This window comes from Sciurus carolinensis, chromosome 10, assembly GCF_902686445.1.
Source record: "Sciurus carolinensis chromosome 10, mSciCar1.2, whole genome shotgun sequence".
Taxonomy (NCBI): domain Eukaryota; kingdom Metazoa; phylum Chordata; class Mammalia; order Rodentia; family Sciuridae; genus Sciurus; species Sciurus carolinensis.
In genome coordinates, this window is record NC_062222.1 from 2,595,897 (window position 1) to 2,623,440 (window position 27,544).

The window sequence follows — 27,544 nt, forward strand, 5'->3', positions numbered from 1 at the left end:
TTTAAGTTTAGGATGTGTGAATCCTCCAGCTTTGCTCTTTTTATTTTGAAATTATTTTGGCATTTTTTTACATGGCATTTTAAAATGCATACCATCTTGTGCAGTCTTATTTTATTTCTTTTTCAAGATTATTTGTGCATGATAAACAGGATTTAATATCTTTTTAGCCATACTCAGTAAATAGAATTGGATCCATCTTTCTCTGAGTGTTTAAAGTTCCACTTTTTTCAAGTCTGGGTGTGTAAATTTAACTGTAGTTAGCATTTCTCTAATATGAGCCCTAAGGTAACATTGTCACTAGTTCTTTGCTCATTTCTATATACTTAATCAGTTTCCCATCTTACACAAAATTTAGTCTAGAGTTTGAATACTTTTTGCTTTGTCTTTGACTTTATTTTGGTTGCTTTTCACAATGTTGCAACTTTTACAAAGAAAACTATATAGTAGTGGAAGATTAAGAAAACTAAGATTTGTTTGCTTACCTGGAATCAGAATGGAAAATAGTTTATGGCATTTGATGACCTAGAGTTGGCAGAAGTATACAGAAAATAATCATTTTTGGATTGCTGTCATTATAGAATAGTAGAATACCAGCTCTTTGGAATATTGAAGTTTCATGTTTCCTGATGTTTTGTTTTATTTACAGGTCCTCCTCCTATCCCTGCAGAACCTGTTGTTACACCTGAACCAGCTTATGTTTCAAAAGTACATTATGGTAGGAAAGTCCTTTGTGATGTTTTTTCTTAAAGGATTAACCCAATTAAAATTATAATTGATATGCAGAGGTATGAAAATGTACACTAACTTTGTATCATTCAAACCTATTGCCACCTCTGTAAAATAAAAGGAAAATTTTCTTCTATGCTAAAAATGAGAGAAATAAGGAGAAAAAAGATTAAAGGAAGGAGTTTCCTCTTGTAAGGAAGATAGTTCATCAGTTTTATGTAACTCCTTTTTTGGAGAATGCTTTGTTTTGGTGGTCTTGTTATTAATGTAAACCAGTGACTTTCTGGTGCTCGATGGTCATTTGGCACATTCATTTCAAATAATATATTCACTTTCTTTTAATGCCAGTTACCAATCACTGAAGCCCAGGAAAGTTACAACTTAGTTGACATAACTAGTTGTGTGTTCCACTACCAGTTACTTCACTGCATACTTTAATTTCATCATTTGTAAAATGACCATTACAGTAATTACCTTATAGTTATTGTGCAGATTAAATGAACTCATACATGTTAAATACTCAGATTAGTGCCTGACACAATAGGTGCTCACTAAATAGTAACCTTTATTTTATTAAAATTTCTCATCATATTCAATATTGTAGTTATTATGTCCTTTTCCTGTTAGACTGTTAATCTCCTTGAAAGCAGAAAATTATTCTTAAATTTCTCCATTGACAACATATCATGCTACAGATCTTAAAGTTTGTAATGTGAAAAAAGAAAAACCATTCTTGCTTTCATTTTCCAAGCCTGGAAGTTAGGATTGAAATTTTTGATGTAACTTTTGTCTTCCATTGTCTTTCTCTGAGGCAAAGAAAAAGGCTTTACACATTGGTATGCTTGCAATGGAGTAAAAAAAACCAGGCCAAGGAAAATAAACACATTCGAAGGGCAAAATTCACTAGTAGTTAGATATGGTCACTTGACAGTCATAAGAAGTGATGAGCAGAAGAGTAATGAAGGATCAGTCCTACAGCAGTGATTTCTTAGTATGGGAAGAGGCTCTTGCCTTTCAGCCTCTGAGACTAGACATTTTTAATGACTAATGGGACAATTCTCAAGGATTGACAATAACAGATTGCATTACCATGGGAAAAGAGGTCATAATCTATGAAGAAGGAATATGTAGTTTTAATAAACAGTATGGTTTAAAAGGCTCAGGTGTCAGGAGTCAACTGTCAGGAAAGGGAGAGCAAAACATCACCCTTCAAACTTAGGGGTAAAACGGGAGATGTGTTAATTTTGAAGAAAAAGGATTTGAGAATGAAAAAATTCTTAATACTCTTTGGTCCAGTTATAGAAATAGGCACTTCCTCAGCCTATCTACCTTGCTGTGTAAATCTAACCAGACTGTAGCTTTATTAAGAATAGATGGATTTTTGGTTCTGAAAAGAGGTTCAAGTCACCCATGATGAGTGACCCTTGAAATTAGCAACTTGTAGGAAAAAAAGTGTTAACTGACATTATATGTGTCATCTTGTTACCTCCTCCTTCATTCCCAGTGATTTGTGTGACTATTTTACTCCCTCAACAGTCAGCACACATGCATAGGGAAAACAGTATTGTACTTCCTTCACACGTGTGCTAAGAAGAGATACATCGAGTAATTATATTCAGGGCATTTGTTACTTCTTTTAATATTAACATCAGGAGGTATACTGGTGTATTGTTTGTGTGTTGGGGGGTGGTGATGTTATTTGCAATGCTGGAGTCAAACCCTGGGCCTTAAACATGCTAGGCAAGCACTCTACCATTGAGCTGTATCCTCATCCCTATCCCCTGTTAGTGTATTGATTCCCAAATATTCTTTGATATTTCTAAACATTTTCTTGCCACATGCATAATTCTCGGTCTGTTAGTACTAATCGTAGTGTATTTTTCTATATCATAAACTAATTACTAACTGCATAGGATATGGTTAAATAAATTACAGTACATTTCATTTTGTGGAACCACTAAAAAGAATGAAATAACACTAATGTCTCTTTGATGTCCAAGATAAAGTAATGTGAAGAGTGGGGTTTAGCATACCCCAGTTTTTTTTTTTAATGATGCATGTTTATATTTACATGTATTTTCTCAAAATACCCTTAAGAAACTGGTAGTAGTGGTTTTGTATCTGGAAAGGGAAACTTGTGAATGTATATACCTTGTTTCATAAAAAGAATTTAAAAAATTAATTTTTTTTAAAAAGAACATTAAGTGGAAACTGCATCTCCTGTACCATAAGTTTTGTAATAAAGAGGTAATAGTTCATTCTGCTTTCTCAGAGCTTCATTTCTGTGATTGATTTTCAACTGTCCTATTTTAAACATTTTTTTGATAGTATGCATTTGCTTGTTTTGCCACAAATAGAGTATTAACAAAGAAAATCAAGTTTCCTGTAAACAAGAACATGTAAATAGGTAACAAAAATGTTGTATCCACTTAACAGAATATTAGCTGAGACTTGTTAACTTACTTCAGCATTGGTGCCTTTTAGATGGTAGTTATTAAGGAAATAATAATTTATGCAAAAATTATATACAATTAAAAAAATAAATATATAAAAAAATTATAATTATACACCTGAAAAATATGTGTACATGAGAGCAAAATTATTTCATTGTTTTTTAGTAAATGGATGTGAGCCACTTGATTAGACTTGCAGCATTCACCATGAAACATCATGAAATAACAAGTACCATCATTAGTTTACAACCAAACTTGGAAAAACATTGTATCAAGTGCTTCTGCAACTCATTCTCTTAGAACAAAGATTCTTTACTAGGAGTATACAATTACATATACACAAAGTAACATTACATCAGGGCCCTACACTGGTATCTCAAAGCAATTCATTAATGTTTATTCTTGGTTATAAACCGTTCTAGTATAATCCTAGTTACTTAAAACTATTTTAACTCTCCTTCAAAGAGGTTTTTTTAAGTGGGAACGTGGAAGTGTATTGAGTCTAACTGCCTAGTGCTTTGCAGTGGTTCTCAGTGGGAGTGTATTTTGATTGCCACAGTGATTGGGAAGAATTATTGCCATTTGGCAAGATGTTGGTCATCTTGCAGTGTGTGAGACAGACCTCTACCATAGAATTGTCCTGTGTTAAGAGTTTTGACAGTCTTTTCAGAGTGCATTTTAAAAGTACAAATCAATCCTCTAGTACTGACAAGTCTTTTTATAAGAAATATTCAAAAACCCAATAACTTGTATTTTATAGTTGAATATTTTAAAATCCCAATCATGACATAAGTTAGAAATTTGCTTATATGTCTCTGTAAATTAACTAATTTGGTTGTAAAGTTATAATAAAAATAAGACAGCTCTGGAAATTACAATGTTCTTCAAATTCATATTGCTTTTAAATTTTTTCTAGAAGGGAGACATATCCAGTATGCAAAGATTTCACAGATTGTTAAAGAAACATTTAATCAACTAATTTCTAGTCATTCACAGTATCTGAAATGTAGCAATTCATTGGCTGCTTTTATAATTGAAAGAGGTAAGTCCAGATACTTGGGATGTGTTAGTTTGTATAAAAACTAATCTTACTGATCTGACCTATGCTTTAGTAATATTTTAGTTACCTATCTTTGCCTCTATTGATGATGATATGCATTGATTTAAAGTGACCTTTGCTAGTAGGTGTGAGTCATTAAACACAAACCTTCTGAAAGGTAGAGATTAAATATCCTTACCAAGAATCGATAGAGAACTCAAAAATGATAAAAGGCTTAACAATTTTGAACCTTAATCAGTACCATCCCAAAATCTAATCCTCATTTTAACCAACACTAAAAAGGAACTATACACACTAGCATCTTTTTTTCATTTTCAATTAAGAAAATAATAAAATATTAACATTGTGACATTGCAGTTATCTTTTTTTTTCTTTTATGTTCTGGGTTGATCATTAAGCAGTAGTTCTATATTAATCCATGAATTGGTAATCTCAATTAAGCATTCATGATTGAATAACGGAAAGGAAAAAATTTTGGAGAAAAGAAAACATGAGGAAAGAGCAATGGAAAACTATAAAACAATGAACAGATAAATTTATTGCTAGTATAGAATAGTATATATACAGAAACAATACACAGTATCGTTTATAAGACGGTGCCAGATTATGAAGTGGCTTAAAATCTTGTCACATGTTAGATATTATTGATAATTATGAGAGATTTTAAACAAGGATAGTAGTGTGCTACAATTGTTGGGAACATTAGTGTCAGCTCTACAGCTTTGGTTACATTAGGCAAGTTATGTTCTTACCACCTCAGCTTCAATTTTCTTATTTTTATAAACATGAAGAGAATAGAAACTAACACCTACTTCATGGGTTGTTAGAATTAGATATGATAATGTAAATTTAATGCACAGCAGTTAGTGTTTAGTAATAGTTCAGTAAATTTCATTTGTGTGATTAAGGTAAATTAATGCTTAAGCAATAATGGTTAACAAACCATTTTTTTTTAATTATTGGAGTTGAACCTGAATTAAGGAATCACAATGTAGGTGATTGTGATAAATGCTTATATTAGAATTGAGATGAACAAGTACAGAAATAAGAATATATATTTCAAAATCAATAAAATGAAGGCAATGATCGATGATAGATGAAGTGAGATGAATAAAAACTAGTGTCACTTCAAGTTTACCTAGGAAAATAGTTTTCATAAACAAAGGGATCTGGAAGCTGGTGTGAGATGGGGTGGAGAACATCATGAGAGAATAATGTTTTAGAAAATGAGTATGAATTTGGGATGGGGAAGCCTGAGTGAAATCAAGCCAAAATTCTTGGAGTAATTCAGGACATATTGAAAATATCTTTAAATTTTACTTCATTATTTTTAATTTTGTCCCTAGGAAACTGTCTCAAATCCAATCATTTTTCTGTGCATTGCCTGAACACTGTCCTGTATTTATATTCGTCTTTTCTTCTGTAACCATGGAGGATGAATCTACCTTTATTGGTTAATTCTTTCATATAATTTGTATTCCATTTCCTCTCATATCTAGATGAAATTTCCTTTGGTTATGTTCTCTTTTTCTTGCATTATCAGTTTTCAGTATGTCTCAGAAGCACTGCAGGTCAAATAACAAGAGAAATAAAACTTGAATTCCTGGCTGAGTTCCTTCCCCTTATAACTCTCTTTACATCACCATTCATTCCAGAACTTTCCCTGACACTGCATAATTCCACTTACAGAAAGATTTATAGACCTGGTTATGGAGTCATAATTGACACTACAGGTTCACATCCCTATTTTAGGGATGAAAGCAGAATCTGTGCCCAGTGTTCCTGAATAATATACACTGCTTTCATCTTTCCAGTAGTCTGGAAAGCTGCCTTCCAAACTTGTGTCTTGAAAATAAACAGAAAATCCCCTTCAAACTCTTGGCACCCTCCTACTAAAATCCACAGTCACCTTTACCTGATTTTGTAGCCAAACTTCAAGTAATTATTTACAGCTCTTGTGTCTCTTTACTCCAATATAGCTTTTTTCTCTTCTAAAGATTGATAATAGAAACTAACACCTGCTCTCAAGTCTGGAAACTATAATCTTGTCAAGGCTGCCTTACCTGCGTGTCACAAAATCCAGGATATTGTTAACTGTTCACTTGACTTTTTAGAGACATTGAACACAGTTTTATCATAACTTAGTTTTTCTATCATACCAGTACTCTCCAGATTTACCTGCTTTCCATTCTCCCTCCCCCAAATTGGCCACAAACCTTAAGAATACAGTGTCATTAACTGTAGTCTCACCATGCTGTATATTATAACTGCAAGTTTATACCCTTTGACCAGTATCTCCCCACCTGGCTCACCTCCTTACCACTTGTAACTCCCATTCCATCTTTATAGATTCCTCATAGAAGTAAAATCATGCAGTATTTGTGTCTGGCTTAATTCACTTAGTGTAATATGCACCGGTTTTATTCATGTCACTGCAGATAAGATTTCCTCCACTTTATTTTGTGGTACTGGGTGTTGAACTTCAGGCTTCATGCAAGCTAGGCAAGTATTCCACCTCTGAGCTATATGCCTAGCCCAAGACTTTCTTTTTTAAAGGTTGAATAGTTGTATACATACATGTATAAAATGTGAGGTAGATAAAATGTATATATACATATCAGTTTATGTGTTGACGTACACTTCAGGATGTTTCTAATACCTTGCTTATGTGAATTGTGCAGCAGTGAGCATGGGAGTTCAGATATCCCTTTAGAATCTTAATTTTGTTTCCTTTGTGTGCATACCCAGAAGTGGGATTGCTGGACCATAGAGTATTTCTATTTTTATTCTTTAGGAATCTCCACATTTTTTTCTATAGTGAATCTACCAATTTATATTTCTCCCAGCAGTTTAGAAGCACTTACATTTATCCATATCCTTGCTAAAACTTCTTTTGACTTTTTTGACAATAACATCCTAGTGATAAGTGTAAGGATGTCTTGAATTTTGATTTACCTGCCTCTGAATAGTGACATTGAATACTTTTCAAAAATAAACCTGTTTGTCCTCCATGGAAAATGGCTCTATTCAGGTACTTTATCCATTTTTTGATATTTTTAACTAATGAATTGTAGGATATTAAAGCTTCCTTGGATTTGTTTTGTAATATTTTCTCCCATTCTGAGGGCTTCCTTTTCATTTTGTTGATTATTTCCTTGACTGTGAAGAAAGGAGTGATCTTGGAATGAAACCCCAAATACTTTTTGCTTCCTTACCTTCAGTGGTTTTCCCCAAAGCTCTTCACAGACTCTTCAGTATGGTGTGCAGTACCTCTCACCTCGCTGACACCACTTCCTTTATCCCACTTGTGGAGGAGCTGTACAGTCCCCTCTCTCTGCTCAGGGTGGTGTGTTGCATTTTTTCTTTTGACTGGAATACCTTTCCCCCCTCATGCTGCTTACTCCTCACACTAAAGTTTAGGTGCATGCTTATTAAGAAAGGATTATGCAATTAGTCAACATGAAGTACCATTTGATTGTTCTTCACATCAATTCTGTGTTTCCTTCAAAGCACTTACCACAGTTTGGGGTTTGCTGTTTTTGTTTTGTCTCTCCTACTAGAAGCTTCATGAGGACATGTCTTGCTTCACATATTAGTCCTAGCATCTGCTTCAGAACCTGATAGTTGCTAGGACCTCAGCAGTTTTTGTTAAATTAGAAAAAGTTCTTCAGGTAGTTGTAAATTGAAATTTGTTCAAAAATCTTAAGACTAGAGATTTTCTGAAATCATCCCAGAAGCAAAAGATAGAATGAGGGCAATATTTAAAAGGAAATATTTTTGTGGAAAAAAGCGATGAACTAGTCAGTAGTCTGTTGAAAGGCCCTATAGGATATGAGCAGGGGAAAGACTGCCAATTCAAATTGTGTATTTTGGAAGCTTAGAATTTCACAGGAATTTCAAGTGGGCACAGCAGAATGTGAATGAAGCAAAGCTACTGGAAAATGTCTCCAGTTTCTTTTCAAAATGGTTTTAGTAGAACAGAGAAAAACAGTTTGGTTGAATGGATTTGAGAGGCATTTTATATAGATGGTTTTAAGTAGAATTGCAAATGAAGTCTCTTAGAAGGTCACATAAATCTAGATGAGGAAGAAATAGGGGCATATTTGAAATCCAAGGATATTTGGTGATACTGTTGATTGTGGCAAAAATTTAAAGCACCATGCTGCTTTTTTGAGATATTGAATTTTGCTTCTTAAAATACTCTTAAGGCTCTATTTGAAACTGTGGGTTGGTTAATATGTTTTACCCAGTTAAAATGGTAGACTAGAGGTGGGATGGGACATAGGAAAGAGTAACTTGCTACTGTTAACCTTTTCCTTTCAGTGGGGCATCATGAAGTTGTGGCTGTGGGCACAGGTGAATACAATTACAGCCAGTGCATCAAGCCAAATGGAAGAGTGCTGCATGACACTCATGCTGTTGTTACAGCAAGAAGGTCTCTCCTTAGGTAAGGTAACAGATATGGTAATGCCATGAAATATCAGTGCTCTCGCCAGGTGCCGTGCCTGCACCTGTGATCCCAGCAGCTCAGGAGGCTGAGGCAGGGGGATCTCGAGTTCAAAGCCAGCCTCAGCAACACTGAGGCACTAAGCCACTCAGAACCTGTCTATAAGTGAAATACAAAATAGGGCTGGGGATGTGGCTCAGTAGTCAAGAGCCCCCTGAGTTTAATCCCTGGTAACAAAAAAAAAAAAAAAATGGAATTTTGGTGACCATTGTTCCAAGGATATGATAGTCTCTTCCTTATCTCGGTCATCTAATTATATCATGATAACCTTTGTAAATCTTATTATAATGTCTTATGTGAATTTTAGTACTTGTGAACTAAGTTTTAAAAGTCTTAAAGTGTAAGGAAAAAATGCCATTTAACTGACTAAAGTTATTGGAAAGTATAGTTTTAGATTTGCATCAAGTACACTCCATCTTATTTCACCTCTGAATTAGCCATACTCATCCAAGGGCAGCACCAAAAACCGACAAGTTTCCAATTTATGAGGTCAATGCATCGTCTAGCAGAGTGTTAAGTAAAATGTCCTTCAGACTGACAGATACCAAAGAGAAGGAAAGGGACAGAGGTGAATATGTCTAGCTTCTTTTTCTAGAATCATCTGTTACTCTGCTCCTTGCAAGAGGAATGAAGAGCATATGATAGAGAAGCCAGAAATGTTACATTCTGAAAACTTCCTATGAAAACATGAACAGTGAGAAATGGGTGTTAGCTCCTATAATTTCCTCCAGCTTTTGGTTCTCCAAAGTTCACTTTCATCAAACTACTTCCTATGGAAATTTCCAATACAAATGAAAATAGGATAGTAAATTCCATTTCCATTATTCTGTTTTTGTTTAATCACTGAATTCTCACTTTTTCTTGTCGTTATTTTCTTTGCTGGAGTATTTAAAAATAAATTTAGGCATATCCTATCTGAAAAATGTAAGCATGGATCTCTAATAAAAAGAATCCTTTAATCTTAAAAGTAATTGGAGAAGTCCATGAGGGTCTTACAACTCCTTGTCCTCCCATTCCCCTTTGGTACTGATGAAATTATTTGACCTCTGTAAAGCTCTCACTTTTATCATTTATTTCTGCCCATGTTTGGCATTGTTATACACTGGTGCTTACTTACTTTATTACATATTTCCAATGGTGTGATTGAATGGAGTACATTTTAGAATTGTGGTTTTTAAATAAGCAAAATGGTTTTCCCTAGTTTAATTAGTTGTAGTCTTTCAGGATATCTATTTTTTGTTGTTGTTGTTTTGGTGGTGGTGGTGATGAGTTTTTTTTGTTTTGTTTTGGCACTGGGGATTGAATTCAGGTGGGCTTAACCTCTAAGCAACATCATTAGCCCCCCCCCCTTTTTTTTTTTTGGAGACAGTCTTGTTAGGTTGATGAGGCTGGCTTCTGAACTTGAACCCTCTTGTCTCAGCCTCCTAAGCCAATGAAATTACAGGTGTGTACTTGCTTCATTTTTTAATACAACTTGTGGTAGTTATTTTTTTTTTTTTTCATGCACTTATCAGAGAAAACATTTGACCTTCGGTGTTTTGGAGTTGGCCTATTTCTCTAGCATGATATTTTCCAGCTTCATCCATTTACCAGCAAATGCCATAATTTTATGCCTGAGTAATATTCAATTGTGTATATATACCACAGTTTCTTTATCCATTTGTCAGTTGAACGGCATCTAGGTTGGTTCCACAATCTAGCTATTGTGAATTGAGCTGCTATGAATATTGATGTGGCTGCATCACTGTAGTATGCTGATTTTAAGTCCTTTGGGTATAAACCGAGGAGTGGGATAGCTGAGTCAAATGGAGGGTCCATTCCAAGTTTTCTGAGGAATCTCCGTACTCCTTTCCAGAGTGGCTGCACCAATGTGCAACTCCACCAGCAATGTACAAGTGTGCCTTTTCCCCCTCATCCACGCCAGCACTTATTGTTGCTTGTGTTCTTGATAATAGCCATTCTAATTACAATGAGATGAAATCTTAGGGTGGTTTTAATTTGCATTTCTCTAATTACTAGGGATGATGAGCACTTTTTCATATATTGGTTGATCACCTATATATCTTCTGTGAAGTGTCTGCCCATTTCCTTAGCCCATTTATTGATTGGGTTCTTTGTATTTTGGGTATAAAGTTTTTTAAGTTCTTTATAAACTTTGGAGATCAGTGCTCTGTCTGCAGTGTGTGTGGTAAAGATTTTCTCCCACTCTGTAGGCTCTCTTTCCACGTTACTGTTTCCTGTGCTGAGAAAAAACTTTTTTGTTTGAGTCTATCCCATAGCACTTTTTTCTATGCTTTTTTTTTTTTTTTAAACCACTAAGGAACAGAACTACTATTATTGATAGTGATAGTGTTGCTGAAATAATTTGTTGTGGTAGAGAAGGGGCTGTTCACTTGAGAGACTGGGGGAGGAATCAGTAGAGCAATGGGTCTTCTGTAGGATATAATGGAGATGGAATCGTAGTCAAGGATTGGTGTTTTACTGCAGGTTACAGGGCAGACTGTCTTCCATCTGAGGACTTCTTAAGGGAATTAATTTTTCATTGAATTAAGGGTTCTTGATTTTTCAAGTTCTTATCCATATGAAAACTTTGATATAATGGGGACTTTGTTCTTGGCACTGATTATATGTTTATTAAAAAACATCTTTTATGAATTGTATTATTTAACAAAGTTATAACATTTATTTTAGGTACTTTTATAGACAGCTTCTACTCTTCTATAGCAAAAATCCTGCTATGATGGAAAAATCAATATTTTGTACAGATCCAGCTTCTAATCTACTCACTCTGAAACAGGATATCAACATTTATCTGTATATGAACCAGTTGCCTAAAGGATCAGCCCAGATTAAGTCACAGTTGTAAGTATTAGGGAAGTTGTTTTTAAAAAACAATAGGGTGACTACTGCATATTTTCTGAAACTGTAGAACAAGTAAATTCGTATGTACCCACATTGTTGTTTGTGTCCTGCAGGAGGCCACAAATCCTTTCCCCACCCTTTTTTCAACTTACTACAATATGACTAGTATTTAAAAATTTCATGTACTTTACTTTCTATGCTATCGAAAATCTTCTATTTTGAAGACAAACATTAGTGAAGTATGGATTTATGCACTGTTAATATATAAATATGGAAGTTAGGAAAAATTTATGGTCATAACTTCATTGTTTTGATGAATAAATAGTATCAAGCAGCATAAAATTTTAAAAGTATAGGCAAGCACCATGAAGAAAGTAAAATTCTCCTCAAGTCTTACCATCTGGGGATATATATGGGTAATGTTTTGATTAAAAATCTTTCCACTAACACATTTGAAAATAAGGGTAACTTTCCCTAGAGAGAAACTTCAATAAAAGTGATTTTAGATTTTATTATTTTATCAATTTATTAGAGGTGAATCTTGAATAAAAATTGTCAGTTTTGTTTCTATTTTACCATCCTGTAGTTTAAAAAAAAAAATGGTACACAGAAGAAGGAAATAACTATGATAAGGACAAAAAAGTAGTTTTAATGTGATTTTAAGAAACATAAAATGTTGATAATATAAAAATTATGCTGAAAATCTAAATATGGCTAATGTCTGTTTTGAATTAATCTTGTGGAATAGTGAGTCCATTCCTGCTTTGTTTGGTGTTTACATCTATTTCTGTTACTAGAATTCCGTATATACTGGCAAATTAAACCTGGTAGGGGACAGTGCTTAGGAACATCTATATTTTACTTTGTCAACTGTGTTTCTTTTTTAAAGATGAAACTTTTCTTTCTCCAGGCGTCTGAATCCACATTCTATATCTGCATTTGAAGCCAATGAAGAACTGAGTCTCCATGTGGCTGTTGAAGGCAAAATTTACCTGACTGTTTACTGTCCTGCAGATGTTGTTAATAGAGTGAACAGTATGTCCTCAAGTGACAAGTTGACACGATGGGAAGTGCTGGGTGTACAGGGAGCATTGTTGAGTCACTTTATACAACCAGTTTATGTCAACAGCATACTTGTTGGTGAGTGGGGTCTCAGTACTCCTGACCTCTTTCACTAAAACTCTCACCTATATAAAATCAGCTTTTGCATACATGAAACTTTATTTAAGGTCAAAATTCAGACCCAGCTGCTTGAATTGTAATCACAACTCAACTCAACCCAGCTTGTAATCTTTCTTAGTATGATATAACTTATTTTATCAGAAGATCAAGAATTAACTTTTTAAAATATCCAATTAGATGTATTCTGTCTTGGTCTTAACTTTTGTTCACACAGAATTTAGTCCTTCCCCCTTCATTTTGGGAGAAGATGCTTCCTTGAACTTCTTAATCTAAAAGCTTATATTGCATTTTACTCCTTTCTGACATAAAATGTTAAATGCCCATTTTGACTTTTTCTTACCCTTCTTTTTTATACATTTGAGTATGATAGGTGCAGATCCATTTAACTTGTCAGATGAGTATAAAGTAACTGGATTACAAAATATCAAATTATTAATCGACCTATTTCTTTGAGGGGGGTAGTTTGGAATGCAAGATTTTTACTAGAATGGCATTTCAGACATCATTAACAGAATTTTGTCTCCTTTCTATAGTTTTCACATGGTCTTAGTGAAGCAATTTCCTGCTGTCACTTGATTCTTCTTTGCTTATTGTTTTGTAAAAACAAATGCATGTGCAAGCTTTAGACCCTTATGTGGATAATATTTTTATTCTTAGGCAATGCTTTTTCTGGATTTTTTCTTATTTTTTGTAATATCTTATACATAATTCTTCAAGTATTTTATACCAATTTTTCTTTTTTCTTTTGTGTTTATGCCAATAGGAACAATTAGTACTTTGCTGCATCCTGCTTTTTCATTTAATAATGCACCTCAAAAAGTTTTATGTTTAAGTATATAAAGAATTTTCTTATTCCTCATGGCTGTGTAGTACATAAATGTATCATTGTTGAAATAGCTGCAGATTGAATTTTAAAATTGTTTTTAAGTCTTTTGCAGTTACCAAAATGTTATAGTGAATAAGCTTTTTATGTTTGTTGTTCACACATGTGAAAATATAAGATGAATTCCTGGAAGTGGAATTATTAGTCAAAATTATGCATTTGTAATTTTGAAAAATAATACAAAATAACACCCTAATATTACCATGAAAAACATGTGAGGGCTGGGGCTCAGTGGTACAGCACTTGCCTAGCACATGTAAGTCACTGGGTCCCATCCTCAGCACCACATAAAAATAAAGGTATGGGGTTTTGTTTTGCTTTGTTTTAAAAAGAATTTGAGTGAGTTCTTGTTTACCGAAATCTTTCTTAAAAGTGTTGGTTTCTCAGACTGCCTTTTCCAAATGTGTATAGTTGATGAGGAACCAGTTTGGTTTTTGTTGTTGTTTTTGTTTTATTTTGTTGTTAATTTGGTTACTAAGGCTCTTGTTCATTTTATTTTCTTTTAGTCACTTCAGGTTTTCTCTCAAAGTACTTCAAACTTTTCTGAATCTTAGGAAACACTCTTTTAATCTTAATAAGTATCTGAAGTATGATTTTACTAGAATCACGGCTTTAGTAAGCAAAGCATTCTTTGACATTTTAAAATTGGTCATTTGGATGATTAACTCCATACTATAGTTTCTTAAAAGGAAGAGCATTTATTTTTTTACATATTTAGTTTGCAGTGCGGTCAGATCTGGTCATTTTGATTGCCATTTTGCACATAGACATGGGGAGTACCAGGCAGCAATAAAAATAATAGGACTTTGGAAAATGGCTTCTGCTTCCTGTCTTGGCCTCTCTGTGGGACACATCTGAAGCTAATTGATAATGTGTGTTATACCTTAATAAATCTTGGTATTTACATGCAAAAAATACAGATTTCTGGAACTCTTAAGATTCATTTGGGGAACAGGAGTTACAAAGCCCAGGAATATTAATTTTTTTAAAAAAAATCATCAGGTGATTTGGATAGAGATATCTAAATGGTTCACCCTTTGAGCCTTCTCACTTAGTGTCTATATGTCCACTGAAAGTGTGTGATTTGAATGGCTTAAAGAATCTTCAGAGTTAATTGAACTGTATTAGTCACATGGTATGATTTCATTCCTAATATCTAGACTCCTCTTATGCCATTCCAGATAGAGGATCAGCTAATTCTAGTTTTAAACTATCCAATACTGTGGTGCACAGGATACCCAATTCCATTAATGAAATGACTCCAGTCTTCAAAACATCTTCCTTATTTAGAATCAAAGTGTGTTTTCCTTTCTTTCTGTACAAATTAAATATAATTCTTTGAAGAAAATGACCTTATTTACTTCCTATCAAGACTTTTAAATTTCTTTATTGTTCAAAACCTATGTTAATGTAGTAGAATAATAATGTATTATATTTTAAAACCATTTTACTTTCAGTAAGTTTGTAGAATGCTGTTAATATTGTATAAATGCTCACTTTGTCATTTTGCAGTGGTTGTCTTTTTAAATTTAAAACATGGGAGATGAGGATGTAGCTCACTGGTAGAGCACTTACTTAACCTGCACAAGGCCCTGGTTTGGTCCCTAACACTGCACAATATGAATAAATTAAACATGGAATCTAGGCTTGAATTAAAGAAGCATTTACTGTTATTTGGATAGACAATGATCCAGAATAATCTGCAAAAATAATTCACGTTGGTTATTGAAAAATGATTGGATTTATATTTGCTTTCAAACTTTTTTTTTGAATTTCAGAGAAATTATTTTAATGACAACAGCAAATAAGTTATGCAAATGTCTTTTAGAAATTTCCTAAACCTGAAGAATAACATATGGTCTATTTTCGAGAAGGTTCCATATGCTGCTGAGAAGAAAGTGAATCCTCTCATTGATGGATGGAATATTCTATATATGTCTATTAAGTCTAGGTTATTGATTGTGTTATTGAGTTCTGTGGTTTCTTTGGTTGGATTTTGTTTGGAAGATCTATCTAGTGGTGACAGTGGTGCGTTGAAGTCACCCAGAATTATTGTGTTGTGGTCTATGTGATTCCTGAAATTGAGAAGGATTTGTTTGATGTACAGGGATGCACCATTGTTTGGTGCATATATATTTACTATCGTTATGTCTTCCTGATTTATGGTTCCCTTAAGCAGTATGAAATGTCCTTCTTTATCCCTTCTGATTAACTTTGGCTTGAAGTCCACTTTATCTGATATAAGGATGGAAACCCCTGCTTTTTTATTGAGTCCATGTGCGTGGTAGGTTTTTTCCCATCCTTTCACCTTTAATCTATGGATGTCTTTTTCTATGAGATGGGTCTCTTGCAGGCAGCATGTTGTTGGGTCTTTCTTTTTAATCCATTCTGCCAGTCTATGTCTTTTGATTGATGAGTTTAGGCCATTAATGTTCAGGGTTATTTTTGAGGTATGATTTGTATTCCCAGTCATTTGGCTTATTTTTGGTTTTTAACTTGGCTTGGTTTCTCCTTTGAGTGGTTTTTCTCTAAGGTAGTTCCTCCCTTTGCTGACCTACATTGTTGTTTCTCATTTCCTCCTCATGGAATATTTTGTTGAGAACATTCTGTAGTGCAGGCTTTCTATTTGTAAATTCTTTTAACTTTTTTTTATCATGGAAGGATTTTATTTCATCTTCAAATCTGAAGGTTAGTTTTGCTGGGTATAGGATTCTGGGTTGGCAACCATGTTCTTTCAGAGCTTGAAATATGTTGTTCCAGGCCCTTCTAACTTTTAGAGTCTGGGTTGAGAAGTCGGCTGCTATCCGTATTGGTCTCCCGCTATATGTAATCTGATGCTTTTCTCCCGTGGCCTTCAAAATCCTATCTTTATTTTGAATGTTAGGCATTTTCATTATAATGTGCCTTGGTGTGGATCTGTTGTGATTTTGTGCTTTTGGTGTTCTGTAAGCCTCTTGTATTGGATTTTCCATTTCATTCTTCAGGTTTGGGAAATTTTCTGATATTATTTCATTGAATAGGTTGTTCATTCTTTTGGTTTGTATCTCTGTGCCTTCCTCAATCCCAATAATTCTTAAATTTGGTCTTTTCATGATGTCCCGTAGTTCTTGGAGATTCTGTTCCTGATTTCTTACCATCTTCTCTGTTTGGGCAACTTTATTTTCAAGATTAAATATTTTGTCTTCATTGTCTGAGGTTCTGTCTTCAGAGTGGTCTAGTCTTTTGGTGATGCTTTCCATTGAGTTTTTTATTTGGTTTATTGTCTCCTTCACTTCAAGGATTTCCGTTTGGGTTTTTTTTTTTTTTTTTTTTTTTTTTTTTTTTTTTTTTTTTTTTTGAGAATCTCTATCTCTTTGTTGAAATGATCTTTTGCTTCCTGCAGGTGCTCTTTCAGCTTATTGGTATTATCATTCATTGCCTGCATTTGCTCTCTTATCTCATCCTTTGCTTTGTGAATCATCTTAATCATGTATAATCTGAAGTCCTTTTCTGACATTTCTTCTAACATATTGTCATTGGATTCTATTAATATAGAATCTAGATTTGTTTGGATCATTTTCTTCCCTTGTTTTTTCATGTTGTTCTTGTATCTTCCCTTCTAGCAGTGCAGATCTGGGGTATTGCAGATTTCCCCCTGTGGGCTTATAGTGGCCCTATAGGTTTCCAGAACCCTTTCTTTAAGGGGAGATCAATATTAGCAGTGCCCAAATCAGACACTATGCAATCCTAGACCAAATAGCCCCTATGGGGACAATAACAAAATTGTCATAGTAAACATAATCAGTTCAAATATTATCTTCGGTAAAACAAACAGGTTTGCAGTAAGGTCTGCAGTTTCTAATGGAGGACGAAGAGGATGCAGAGGGATGTAGAATGTTGCTGTTAATGGGATAAGAAAAGAATACACAGAAGTTCTAGAAAATAGAAAGGGTGAGAGTGTAATCAAAAGTAATTGCATATTAGCATGCAAAAAAGGGAGAAAGAGACTCTGAGGGAACAGATAAACAAAAGGAAAAGAGCAAGAAAAGTAAAGAAATAAAAACTAAAATTTTTTTAAAAGGAGAAAAAAGAAAATCTACAGTATAATAGTCACATACTAATGAAACCTCCCAGTGTTCAGTAGCCTGATGCATGAGAGGTACCTGACAATGAGCTTCAAGCCTCCAGCAGGTGTCTCAGGATGGGTTTTGCCCCACCCAAAGATCAGAGCTACCGCTTCCAGGATTATCCAAGATGGCCGCTCTGGCTTCCAAATGTGTTGGCAAATGGGGAGCTGCAGCTCAGGGGTGGACGTGATCAACTAGAGGTCCCGGTGATAGGGCGCAGTCAATTGGTCTGGGGGTCCTGGTGGCAGGGAGCAGTCAGTCGATGTGAGGGCCCCAGAGGCAGGGAGTGATCTGTCAGGCTGAGGTACCCTGGAGCCGGGGCTCAGTCAGTGAGGCCAGGGGTCCTACGGGACCTGGCTATTGTCTCAAAATGGTGGCAACCACGTGTTATCAAACCTGCAGATACTGTCACAGTGAACTTCCAGGCAACATCAGGCAGCTGGTGCTCCACTGGCGGTCGGCAATCAGTTTGCTGACTGTTGTCGGACCCTCGGGAGGTGAACCTCACACGTTGGGTGATGGATAGGTGTAAGGCAGGCAATGGACAGGCGAGTGGCAGGCAATGGCGGATGATAGACGCCTGACAGTGAGCAATCTTCCTCAAACTTTTTAAGATACATTTTTGAAATTTGGTATCCACAATTAAGTTCATCTGTCTAAATATTTACAAGTGTTTATTCAGAGATATTTCCACCCAGGGGTCCTTTTCATATACTTATTATAGGATTGTAATATGAAGAATACCAAATGCTGATTTTTCTCCTAGAGGAAAAAAATCTATTCATGAGCTTTTAGGAATCAGTTTACAACCTTAGAGATTATTATTCAGTTTTTTCAGATCAATAGTAAGAGGTTCAGAATATTAATAAAACATTTGCCCAGAGTCACTTAGTTTGCTTATTTGCAGAGCCTAAACTCAAACCCAGTCCTTGACTTACAATGCTGTGCCCATGGTAGATTATTTTTCTCTATCACATCTCCTATTGTCTTTGATTAGTTTAACCTTTGAGTTTCATGTTATTTCAGATCATTTCAAGTTAATCCAATCAAAATTTGCCAATTATATAATTCTAGAGGTAATTTTTCCGGAATAAGAGTGAACATCAAGATAAAATTATACTTCAGATACAGTAAAATCATTAAAACCATTCATATATAAAGGAAATAAATTTTTCAATAAACTGTTAATAGACCTGATTTTTCTACTACATTAGCTTTTATGCTTCTCATTAACACAGTTTAAGTAAAGCAATTTGATGCTTAAGGAATCTTACAAAGAGTTTGACTTGATGGATTTTTTTTCTTTTTCCATCCATTTCTTGCCCCCCCCCCCTTTTTTTTTTTGCAATAACCACTGTCATTATTACAATATATAATTAAATATTTCATTTTCCTTTGAATCTATATTATATATATTATATATGTCTATTATTATAGATCCAATAACTGTTTCTCTGATGTTATTTTCATTTTTTTTCTCTGACCAACTATCTTTAATTTGAATAGCCCTCTAGCCTGCATTTGTCATTTTCTTCTGATTTAGAACACTCAAAGGAATGCTAAGAAAAAGGATGTCAAAGGCAGATTTATCTGCTTTTGTTCATTTTCTAATGCCTAGATAGTCACAATGAGTATAAGTCCTAATAACCACCTTAACAATTCCAACAATGCAGAAACAAAACTTCTATTTGTAAAATTTGTCTAATGGTATATAGATTCTGTTGTGATAGCTTCAGACCTTCTAAGGAGGAAAGATAATCTTTTTATTTTTTTAAAATAGAAATGAGGACTCCCTAACTTTTAAGTTGACAAGCTCACTATTTTATATTAGCGAATACTGTATCTTTCTGAGATTTCTACTTTAGCAGTTATTATAACTGAGAATTCAGAGCTTTGGGTATTGGCCAATTTTAACTAAAAATTGTCATTTTTAAAATTACTTTGTGAAACTGAAGCATTATGATACTGAAATAGCTGTAATTTATGGCCCTTGGATGTGGGATAACTCACACCAACTGTTTCTCAGACTTATAAACAATTACATGCTTATTTTATGCTGTAATAGGAAATCAAAGCAGAATGAGCCAATTGCAGGCAGAATCTTATAAAAAGTACTATTTTCTTTCTGGATCAATGCTGGCTCTTTGATTTTATTTACTAGAGTAGCTCAATTTCTCATAAGAATAATTTAAAAATATAAATTATATTAGTTTTTCTGGTATTATTAAAGAAATTTGGAAGTAACTGCTAAGTAGAAAGGAAAGAGATTAAAAGATAAAAGAGAAATGGGTTTTGGGTTGGTTTCAATTCTTGATTTACTATTTTTCTTTCACATTTCTAGTATAGTCTTTTTTGATACTGAATTTGAGTGTTTTGCTTTCTAGGTGATGGGAACTGCAGTGATACTAGAGGCTTAGAAATTGCAGTCAAGCAACGTGTTGACGATGCGCTTACTTCAAAGCTTCCAATGTTCTACTTGGTCAACAGACCTCATATTAGCTTAGTACCTGCTGCATATCCACCTCAAGTGAACCTGGAGTATAAATCCCTGAGCATGAATTGGGCACAAGGGGACATTTCTTTGGAGATTGTGGATGGCCTAAGTGGGAAGATCACTGAAAGGTTAGAATTACTGATTTCTTTTTTAAAAAATCATGTATTAAGTAAAAGAAGACATTTTGATTGCAATTTCTGACTTTTTCAGATATGATTTATTGAATTCTAAACAATAATTGTTAATCAAGGATGACTGTATTACAAGTATTATGCTAATTATAATCACTTTTTTTGTGGTGAGAAAATGGGCCTGGAGAAATCATATAGCTTATTAAAATTACATAGTAAGTGGTAAGACCAGCATCAGACTCAGGGAGCTTGGCTCCACAGTGTGTATTTCTTCAGGTATTTTGTGATGAGCATTACAGTCATGTTTGTTCTAAACATTCAGTTTCACCTATTGAAACTGAATTTCTGGATCTGGGGCTCAGGAATCTGCATTTTATTTTATTTTATTTTTTTTTTTAATTTATTTTTTTTTTTTACGTTTACATAGGGTAATGATGTTTATTATATTTTTCCCCTCCCCCCCACCCCTCCCACCCCTCCCACCCCTCTTTTCCCTCTACACAGTCCTTCTTTCCTTCATTCTTACTGCTCTCCTTAGCCTAACTCTAAACCTAACCCTAAACCTAATGCTAGCCCGTCCCACCCCCCATTATATGTCCTCATCCGCTTATCAGTGAGATCATTCGTCCTTTAGTTTTTTGAGATTGGCTTATCTCACTTAGCATGATATTCTCCAATTTCGACCATTTGCCTACAAATGCCATAATTTTATCATTCTTCATTGCGGAGTAATATTCCATTGTATAAATATGCCACAGTTTCTTTATCCATTCATCAACTGAAGGGCATCTAGGTTGGTTCCACAATCTGGCTATGGTGAATTGAGCAGCAATGAACATTGATGTGGCTGTATCTCTGTAGTATGCTGATTTTAAGTCCTTTGGGTATAGGCCAAGGAGTGGGATAGCTGGGTCAAATGGTGTTTCCATTCCAAGCTTTCTGAGGAATCTCCACACTGCTTTCCAGAGTGGCTGCACTAATTTGCAACCCCACCAGCAATGTATGAGTGTTCCTTTTTCACCACATCCTCGCCAACACCTATTGTTGCTTGTATTCTTGATAATCGCCATTCTAATTGGGGTGAGATGAAATCTTAGGGTAGTTTTGATTTGCATTTCCCTTATTACTAGGGATGTTGAACATTTTTTCATATATCTGGTGATTACTTGTACATCTTCTTCTGTGAAGTGTCTGTTCATTTCCTTAGACCATTTGTTGATTGGATTATTTGTATTCTTCGTGTAGAGTTTTTTGAGTTCTTTATAGATTCTGGAAATTAGCGCTCTATCTGAGGTATGGTTGGCAAAGATATTCTCCCACTCTGTAGGCTCTCTCTTCACATTGCTGATAGTTTCCTTTGCTGAGAGAAAGCTTTTTAGTTTGAATCTATCCCAGTTGTTGATTCTTGCTTTTATTTCTTGTGCTATGGGAGTCCTGTTAAGGAAATCTGATCCTGAGCCAACAAGTTGAAGATTTGGACCTACTTTTTCTTCTATAAGATGCAGGGTCTCTGGTCTGATTCCGAGGTCCTTGATCCATTTTGAGTTGAGTTTTGTGTAGGGTGAGAGATAGGGGTTTAGTTTCATTCTATTGCATATAGTTTTCCAGTTTTCCCAGCACCATTTGTTGAAGAGGCTATCTTTTCTCCATTGCATATTGTTGGAACCTTTGTCTAGTATGAGAAAATTGTATTTATTTGGGTTTGTGTCCATGTCCTCTATTCTGTACCATTGATCTACCTGTCTATTTTGGTACCAATACCATGCCGTTTTTGTTACTATTGCTTTGTAGTAGAGTTGAAGATCTGGTATTGCAATACCCCTTGCTTCGCTCTTGCTACTGAGGATTGCTTTAGCTATTCTAGGTTTTTTATTCTTCCAGATGAATTTCATAATTGCTTGCTCTATTTCTGCGAGGTACATCATTGGGATTTTAATTGGAATTGCATTGAATCTGTATAGAACTTTAGGTAGTATAGCCATTTTGACGATATTAATTCTGCCTATCCAGGAACATGGGAGATCTTTCCATCTTCTAAGGTTTTCTTGAATTTCTTTCTTTAGTGTTCTGTAGTTCTCATTGTAGAGGTCTTTCACCTCTTTTGTGAGATTAATTCCCAAGTATTTTATTTTTTTCGATGCTATTGTGAATGGGGTAGTTTTCCTAATTTCTCTTTCTGAAGATTCATCACTTATGTATAAAAATGCATTGGATTTATGAGCATTGATCTTGTAACCTGCTACTTTACTGAATTCACTTATGAGTTCTAAAAGTTTTCTGGTGGAATTTCCAGGTTCCTCTAAATATATAATCATGTCATCAGCGAACAGGGATAGTTTGAGTTCTTCTTTTCCTATTCGTATCCCTTTAATTTCTTTGGTTTGTCTGATTGCTCTGGCTAGAGTCTCAAGGACGATGTTGAATAGAAGCGGTGAAAGAGGGCATCCCTGCCTTGTTCCAGTTTTTAGGGGGAACGCTTTCAGTTTTTCACCATTTAGAATGATATTAGCCATGGGCTTAGCGTAGATGGCCTTTATAATGTTTAGGAATGTTCCCATTACCCCAATTTTTTCTAGTGTTTTGAGCATGAAGCGATGCTGTATTTTATCAAATGCTTTTTCTGCATCTATTGAAATAATCATGTGATTCTTAACTTTAAGTCTGTTGATATGGTGAATGACATTTATTGATTTCCGAATGTTGAACCAACCTTGCATCCCTGGGATAAAACCCACTTGATCGTGGTGCACTTTTTAATATATATTTGTATGCGATTTGCTAAAATTTTGTTGAGAATTTTTGCATCGATGTTCATTAAGGATATTGGTCTGAAATTTTCTTTCCTTGATGTGTCTCTGTCTGGTTTAGGTATCAGGATGATATTGGCTTCATAGAACGAGTTTGGTAGGGTTCCCTCCTCTTCTATTTCATGGAATAGTTTGAGGAGTATTGGAATGAGCTCTTCTTTAAAGGTTTTGTAGAACTCGGCTGAGAACCCATCTGGTCCTGGACTTTTCTTTGTTGGTAGGCTTTTGATGACCTCTTCTATTTCATTGCTTGAAATTGGTTTATTTAAGTTGTGTATGTCCTCCTCGTTCAGTTTAGGTAGTTCATATGTCTCTAGAAATTTCTTGATGTCTTCAAGGTTTTCTGTTTTGTTGGAGTATAGATTTTCGAAATAGCTTCTAATTATGTTTTGTATTTCACTCGTGTCTGTTGTGATGTTTCCTTGTTCATTCCGAATTTTAGTAATTTGAGTTTTCTCCCTCTTTCTCTTTGTTAGTGTGGCTAAGGGTTTATCAATTTTATTTATTTTTTCAAAGAACCAACTATTTATTTTATTAATTTTTCCGATTGTTTCTTTTGTTTCGATTTCGTTGATTTCGGCTCTGATTTTAACTATTTCCTGTCTTCTACTACTTTTGGTATTGGTCTGCTCTTCTTTTTCTAGTGCTTTGAGCTGTAGTGTTAACTCGTTTATTTGTTGATTTCTACTTCTTTTTTTGAATGTACCCCATGAAATAAATCTTCCTCTAAGTACTGCTTTCATAGTGTCCCAGAGATTTTGATATGATGTGTCTTTGTTCTCGTTTACTTCTAAGAATTTTTTTATTTCCCTCCTGATGTCTTCTGTTATCCATTCATCATATAATAGTGTATTATTTAGTCTCCAGGTATTGGAGAAGTTTCTGTTTTTTATTCTGTCATTTATTTCTAATTTCAATCCATTATGATCTGATAGAATACAAGGTAGTATCTCTATCTTCTTGTATTTACTAACAGTAGCTTTGTGGCATAAAATATGGTCTATTTTAGAGAAGGATCCATGTGCTGCTGAGAAGAAAGTGTATTCATTCTTTGTTGGGTGGTATATTCTATATATGTCCGTTAAGTCTAAATTGCTGATTGTGTTGTTGAGATCTATAGTTTCTTTATTCAATTTTTGTTTGGACGATCTATCCAGTGGTGAGAGAGGTGTGTTAAAATCGCCTAGTATTATTGTGTTGTGGTCTATTTGATTTCTGGAATTGAGAAGGATTTGTTTGACGTACGTGGATGAGCCAATGTTCGGGGCATAGATATTTATGATTGTTATGTCTTGCTGATTTATGCTTCCCTTAAGCAGCATGTAATGTCCTTCTTTATCCCTTCTGACTAGTTTTGGTTTGAAGACCACATTATCTGAGATGAGGATGGATACTTCAGCTTTTTTGCTGTGTCCGTGTGCATGGTATGTTTGTCCCCATCCTTTCACCTTTAGTCTATGGGTGTCTCTTTCTATGAGATGAGTCTCTTGCAGGCAGCATATTGTTGGATTTTTCTTTTTAATCCAATCTGCCAGTCTGTGTCTTTTGATTGTTGAATTCAGGCCATTAACATTCAGGGTTATTATTGTGATATGATTTGTATTCCCAGTCAATTGACTCGTATTTGTTTTTGACATGATTTGGTTTCTCCTTTATTTGGCTATTCCTTTAGGCTAGCGCCTCCTGTTGCTGATTTGCATCGTTGTTTTTCATCTCTTCCTCATGGAATATTTTGCTGAGAATGTTCTGTAATGCTGGCTTTCTTTTTGTAAATTCCTTTAGCTTTTGTTTATCATGGAAGGATCTTATTTCATCGTCAAATTTGAAGGTAAGTTTTGCTGGGTATAAGATTCTTGGTTGGCATCCATTTTCTTTCAGGGCTTGGTATATGTTGTTCCAGGCCCTTCTAGCTTTTAGGGTCTGGATTGAAAAATCTGCTGATATTCTTATTGGTTTCCCTCTGAATGTAATTTGATTCTTTTCTCTCACGGCCTTTAAAATTCTGTCTTTATTTTGTATGTTAGGTATTTTCATAATAATGTGCCTTGGTGTGGGTCTGTTGTAATTTTGTATGTTTGGAGTTCTATACGCCTCTTGTACTTGGTTTTCCATTTCATTCTTCAGATTTGGGAAATTTTCTGTTATTATTTCATTGAATAGATTGTTCATTCCTTTGGTTTGTTTCTCTAAGCCTTCCTCAATCCCAATAATTCTCAAATTTGGCCTTTTCATGATATCCCATAGTTCTTGGAGATTCTGTTCATGATTTCTTACCATCTTCTCTGTTTGTTCAACTTTGTTTTCAAGGTTAAATATTTTGTCTTCAGTGTCTGAAGTTCTGTCTTCCAGGTGTTCTATCCTATTGGTTATGCTTTCCATGGAGTTTTTAACTTGGTTTATTGTTTCCTTCATTTCAAGGATTTCAGTTTGGTTTTTTTTTCAGTATCTCTAACTCTTTATTGAAATGATCTCTTGCTTCCCGTATTTGGTCTTTTAACTGTTGATTGGTGCGATCATTTAATGCCTGCATTTGCTCTTTCATCTCCTCCTTCAATGCCTGCATTTGCTCTTTCATCTCCTCGTTAGCTTCCCTGATCGTTTTAATTACGTACATTCTGAACTCCCTTTCTGACATTTCTTCTGCTGTGCTGTCATTGGGTTTTATTGATGTAGTATCTAGGTTTGTTTGGGACATTTTCTTCCCTTGTTTTCTCATAATGGTCAGTTGTCAGTGGGACCCTGAGATATTGCAGTTTTCCACTATTGGCTTATAGTGTCCCAGTAGATTTCCAGTGTATCACCTCCCAGCCTTCAGTAGCCTGATGTCTTGGAGGAATCTGATAAAGCAGCTCATTCGAAGAATACTGCCCCTAGCCCCCTACTGGTTCCACGTTTTGGAACTGGCTCTGTGCGGAAATGCTCTCACTGTGGGCCTGCACCGTGCAGCTGGCCGTGTGGGAAGAGCCCACTGCCGGAGTGTGGAAGACTACCTTGGGAAGACTCAAGCTGCCCTGCCCGGCTCTGCTAAGCCACCTCTATCTGGGCCTGCCACCCGGGCTGAGCTTTACCCAGTGGGCAGACTCACCCGTGGCTCCACTTCAGTCCGAGTCTCTCAATGCCTCCCCTTCTTAACTCCTGGGTTGTGGAGCGACCAGGGGTGCAGTCTCCCTCTAGGCCGCCATCTTGGATCGCCCCGTGAAGAGAGCCCGCAGCCGGAGTGGGCAGAGCCGCCTGAAGAGGTCTCCGGCTGCCCTGCCCTTATCCCTGAGGCTGATTGCAGATTGAGGCTGTCCGCTGGTTCTTTGCAGGAGTACACTGCACTGCAGCGGCTCCGGGACTCGGAGCCTGCTCTGTTCAGACAGGCTCTCACTAGCGGGCCAGTTCCGTTCCGAGAACCTGGAGAAGCTGGCTGTGTGGGCGGGGCCCACCGCCGGAGTGCGCAGGACTGCCTGTGGATGACTCTAGCTGCCCTGCCCGGCTCCGATAAGCCACTTCTATCTGGGCCTGCCACCCGGGCCGAGCTTTACCCAGTGGGCAGACTCACCCGTGGCTCCACTTCAGTCCGAGTCTCTCAATGCCTCCCCTTCTTAACTCCTGGGTTCTGGAGCGACTGGGGGTGCAGTCTCCCTCTAGGCCGCCATCTTGGATCGCCAGGAATCTGCATTTTAAATGTGCTATCCCAAACATTGCCCATGTCACTTTAGGTGTGAGAACTATACCATGTTAAACTGCTTTGTAATAAACCTGTGGATTGGGTAGTATTGCTATTCTTTTCCAAATAAAGAAACTAAGATTTAAACTAGGTTAAATAGTTTGCCTAAAGTCACCCAAGTAGTAAGGGATGCAGCTGGGATTCTCATCTGGACATTTTATTTCCAAAGACCTTGTTCTTAATCATAGTGTTCTATGCTTTCTTTGTAATATTCCTGCCCCTGATTATTGGGTAAAACGGAAGCCCTTCTTTTAGTATGCACATATATTTATATTGAGGTTATAAGTAATGTTAAAAGATTAAAGGGTTAAAATTGCTTTCTCTGTGAAGGATCTTATTAAGGCCACATACAAATGTTTCTTGGTATGAACCTAGTCAAGCATTATACTGATCACTTCAACTAGGATGAATATGGCATTTGTTCTTTGGATCATACGTGTTTAGGCTCAACTACATACATACAAACAAAATAGATTTTCTATGAAAGACAGAAACTTTACTGCAAACCTAAAAGAATGGCATAACAAAGATAAAATTAACAAATAAGAAATAAGCTTAATACGTGTATTGTAGCCAAATACTTGCTAAGTGATTTCAAATAATTAAGTGGAAGATATATTT

At 35.5% G+C, this 27,544-nt stretch overlaps 1 protein-coding gene across 2 annotated transcripts in view; it reads left to right on the top strand.

Moving 5' to 3' along the window:
* Positions 1–27,544, top strand: part of Adad1 (adenosine deaminase domain containing 1) — a 46,477-nt gene that overhangs the window by 6,970 nt on the left and 11,963 nt on the right. The window contains exons 4-9 of one of the 2 annotated variants that reach the window (XM_047567003.1): positions 647–715; positions 4,096–4,221; positions 8,563–8,686; positions 11,471–11,608; positions 12,519–12,748; positions 20,164–20,401. In XM_047567003.1, the coding sequence (XP_047422959.1) occupies positions 647–715; positions 4,096–4,221; positions 8,563–8,686; positions 11,471–11,608; positions 12,519–12,748; positions 20,164–20,401 (925 nt within the window). Of the gene's footprint in view, positions 1–646; positions 716–4,095; positions 4,222–8,562; positions 8,687–11,437; positions 11,609–12,518; positions 12,749–20,163; positions 20,402–27,544 lie in introns of both variants that reach the window. The other variant, XM_047567002.1, reaches the window with a different exon arrangement.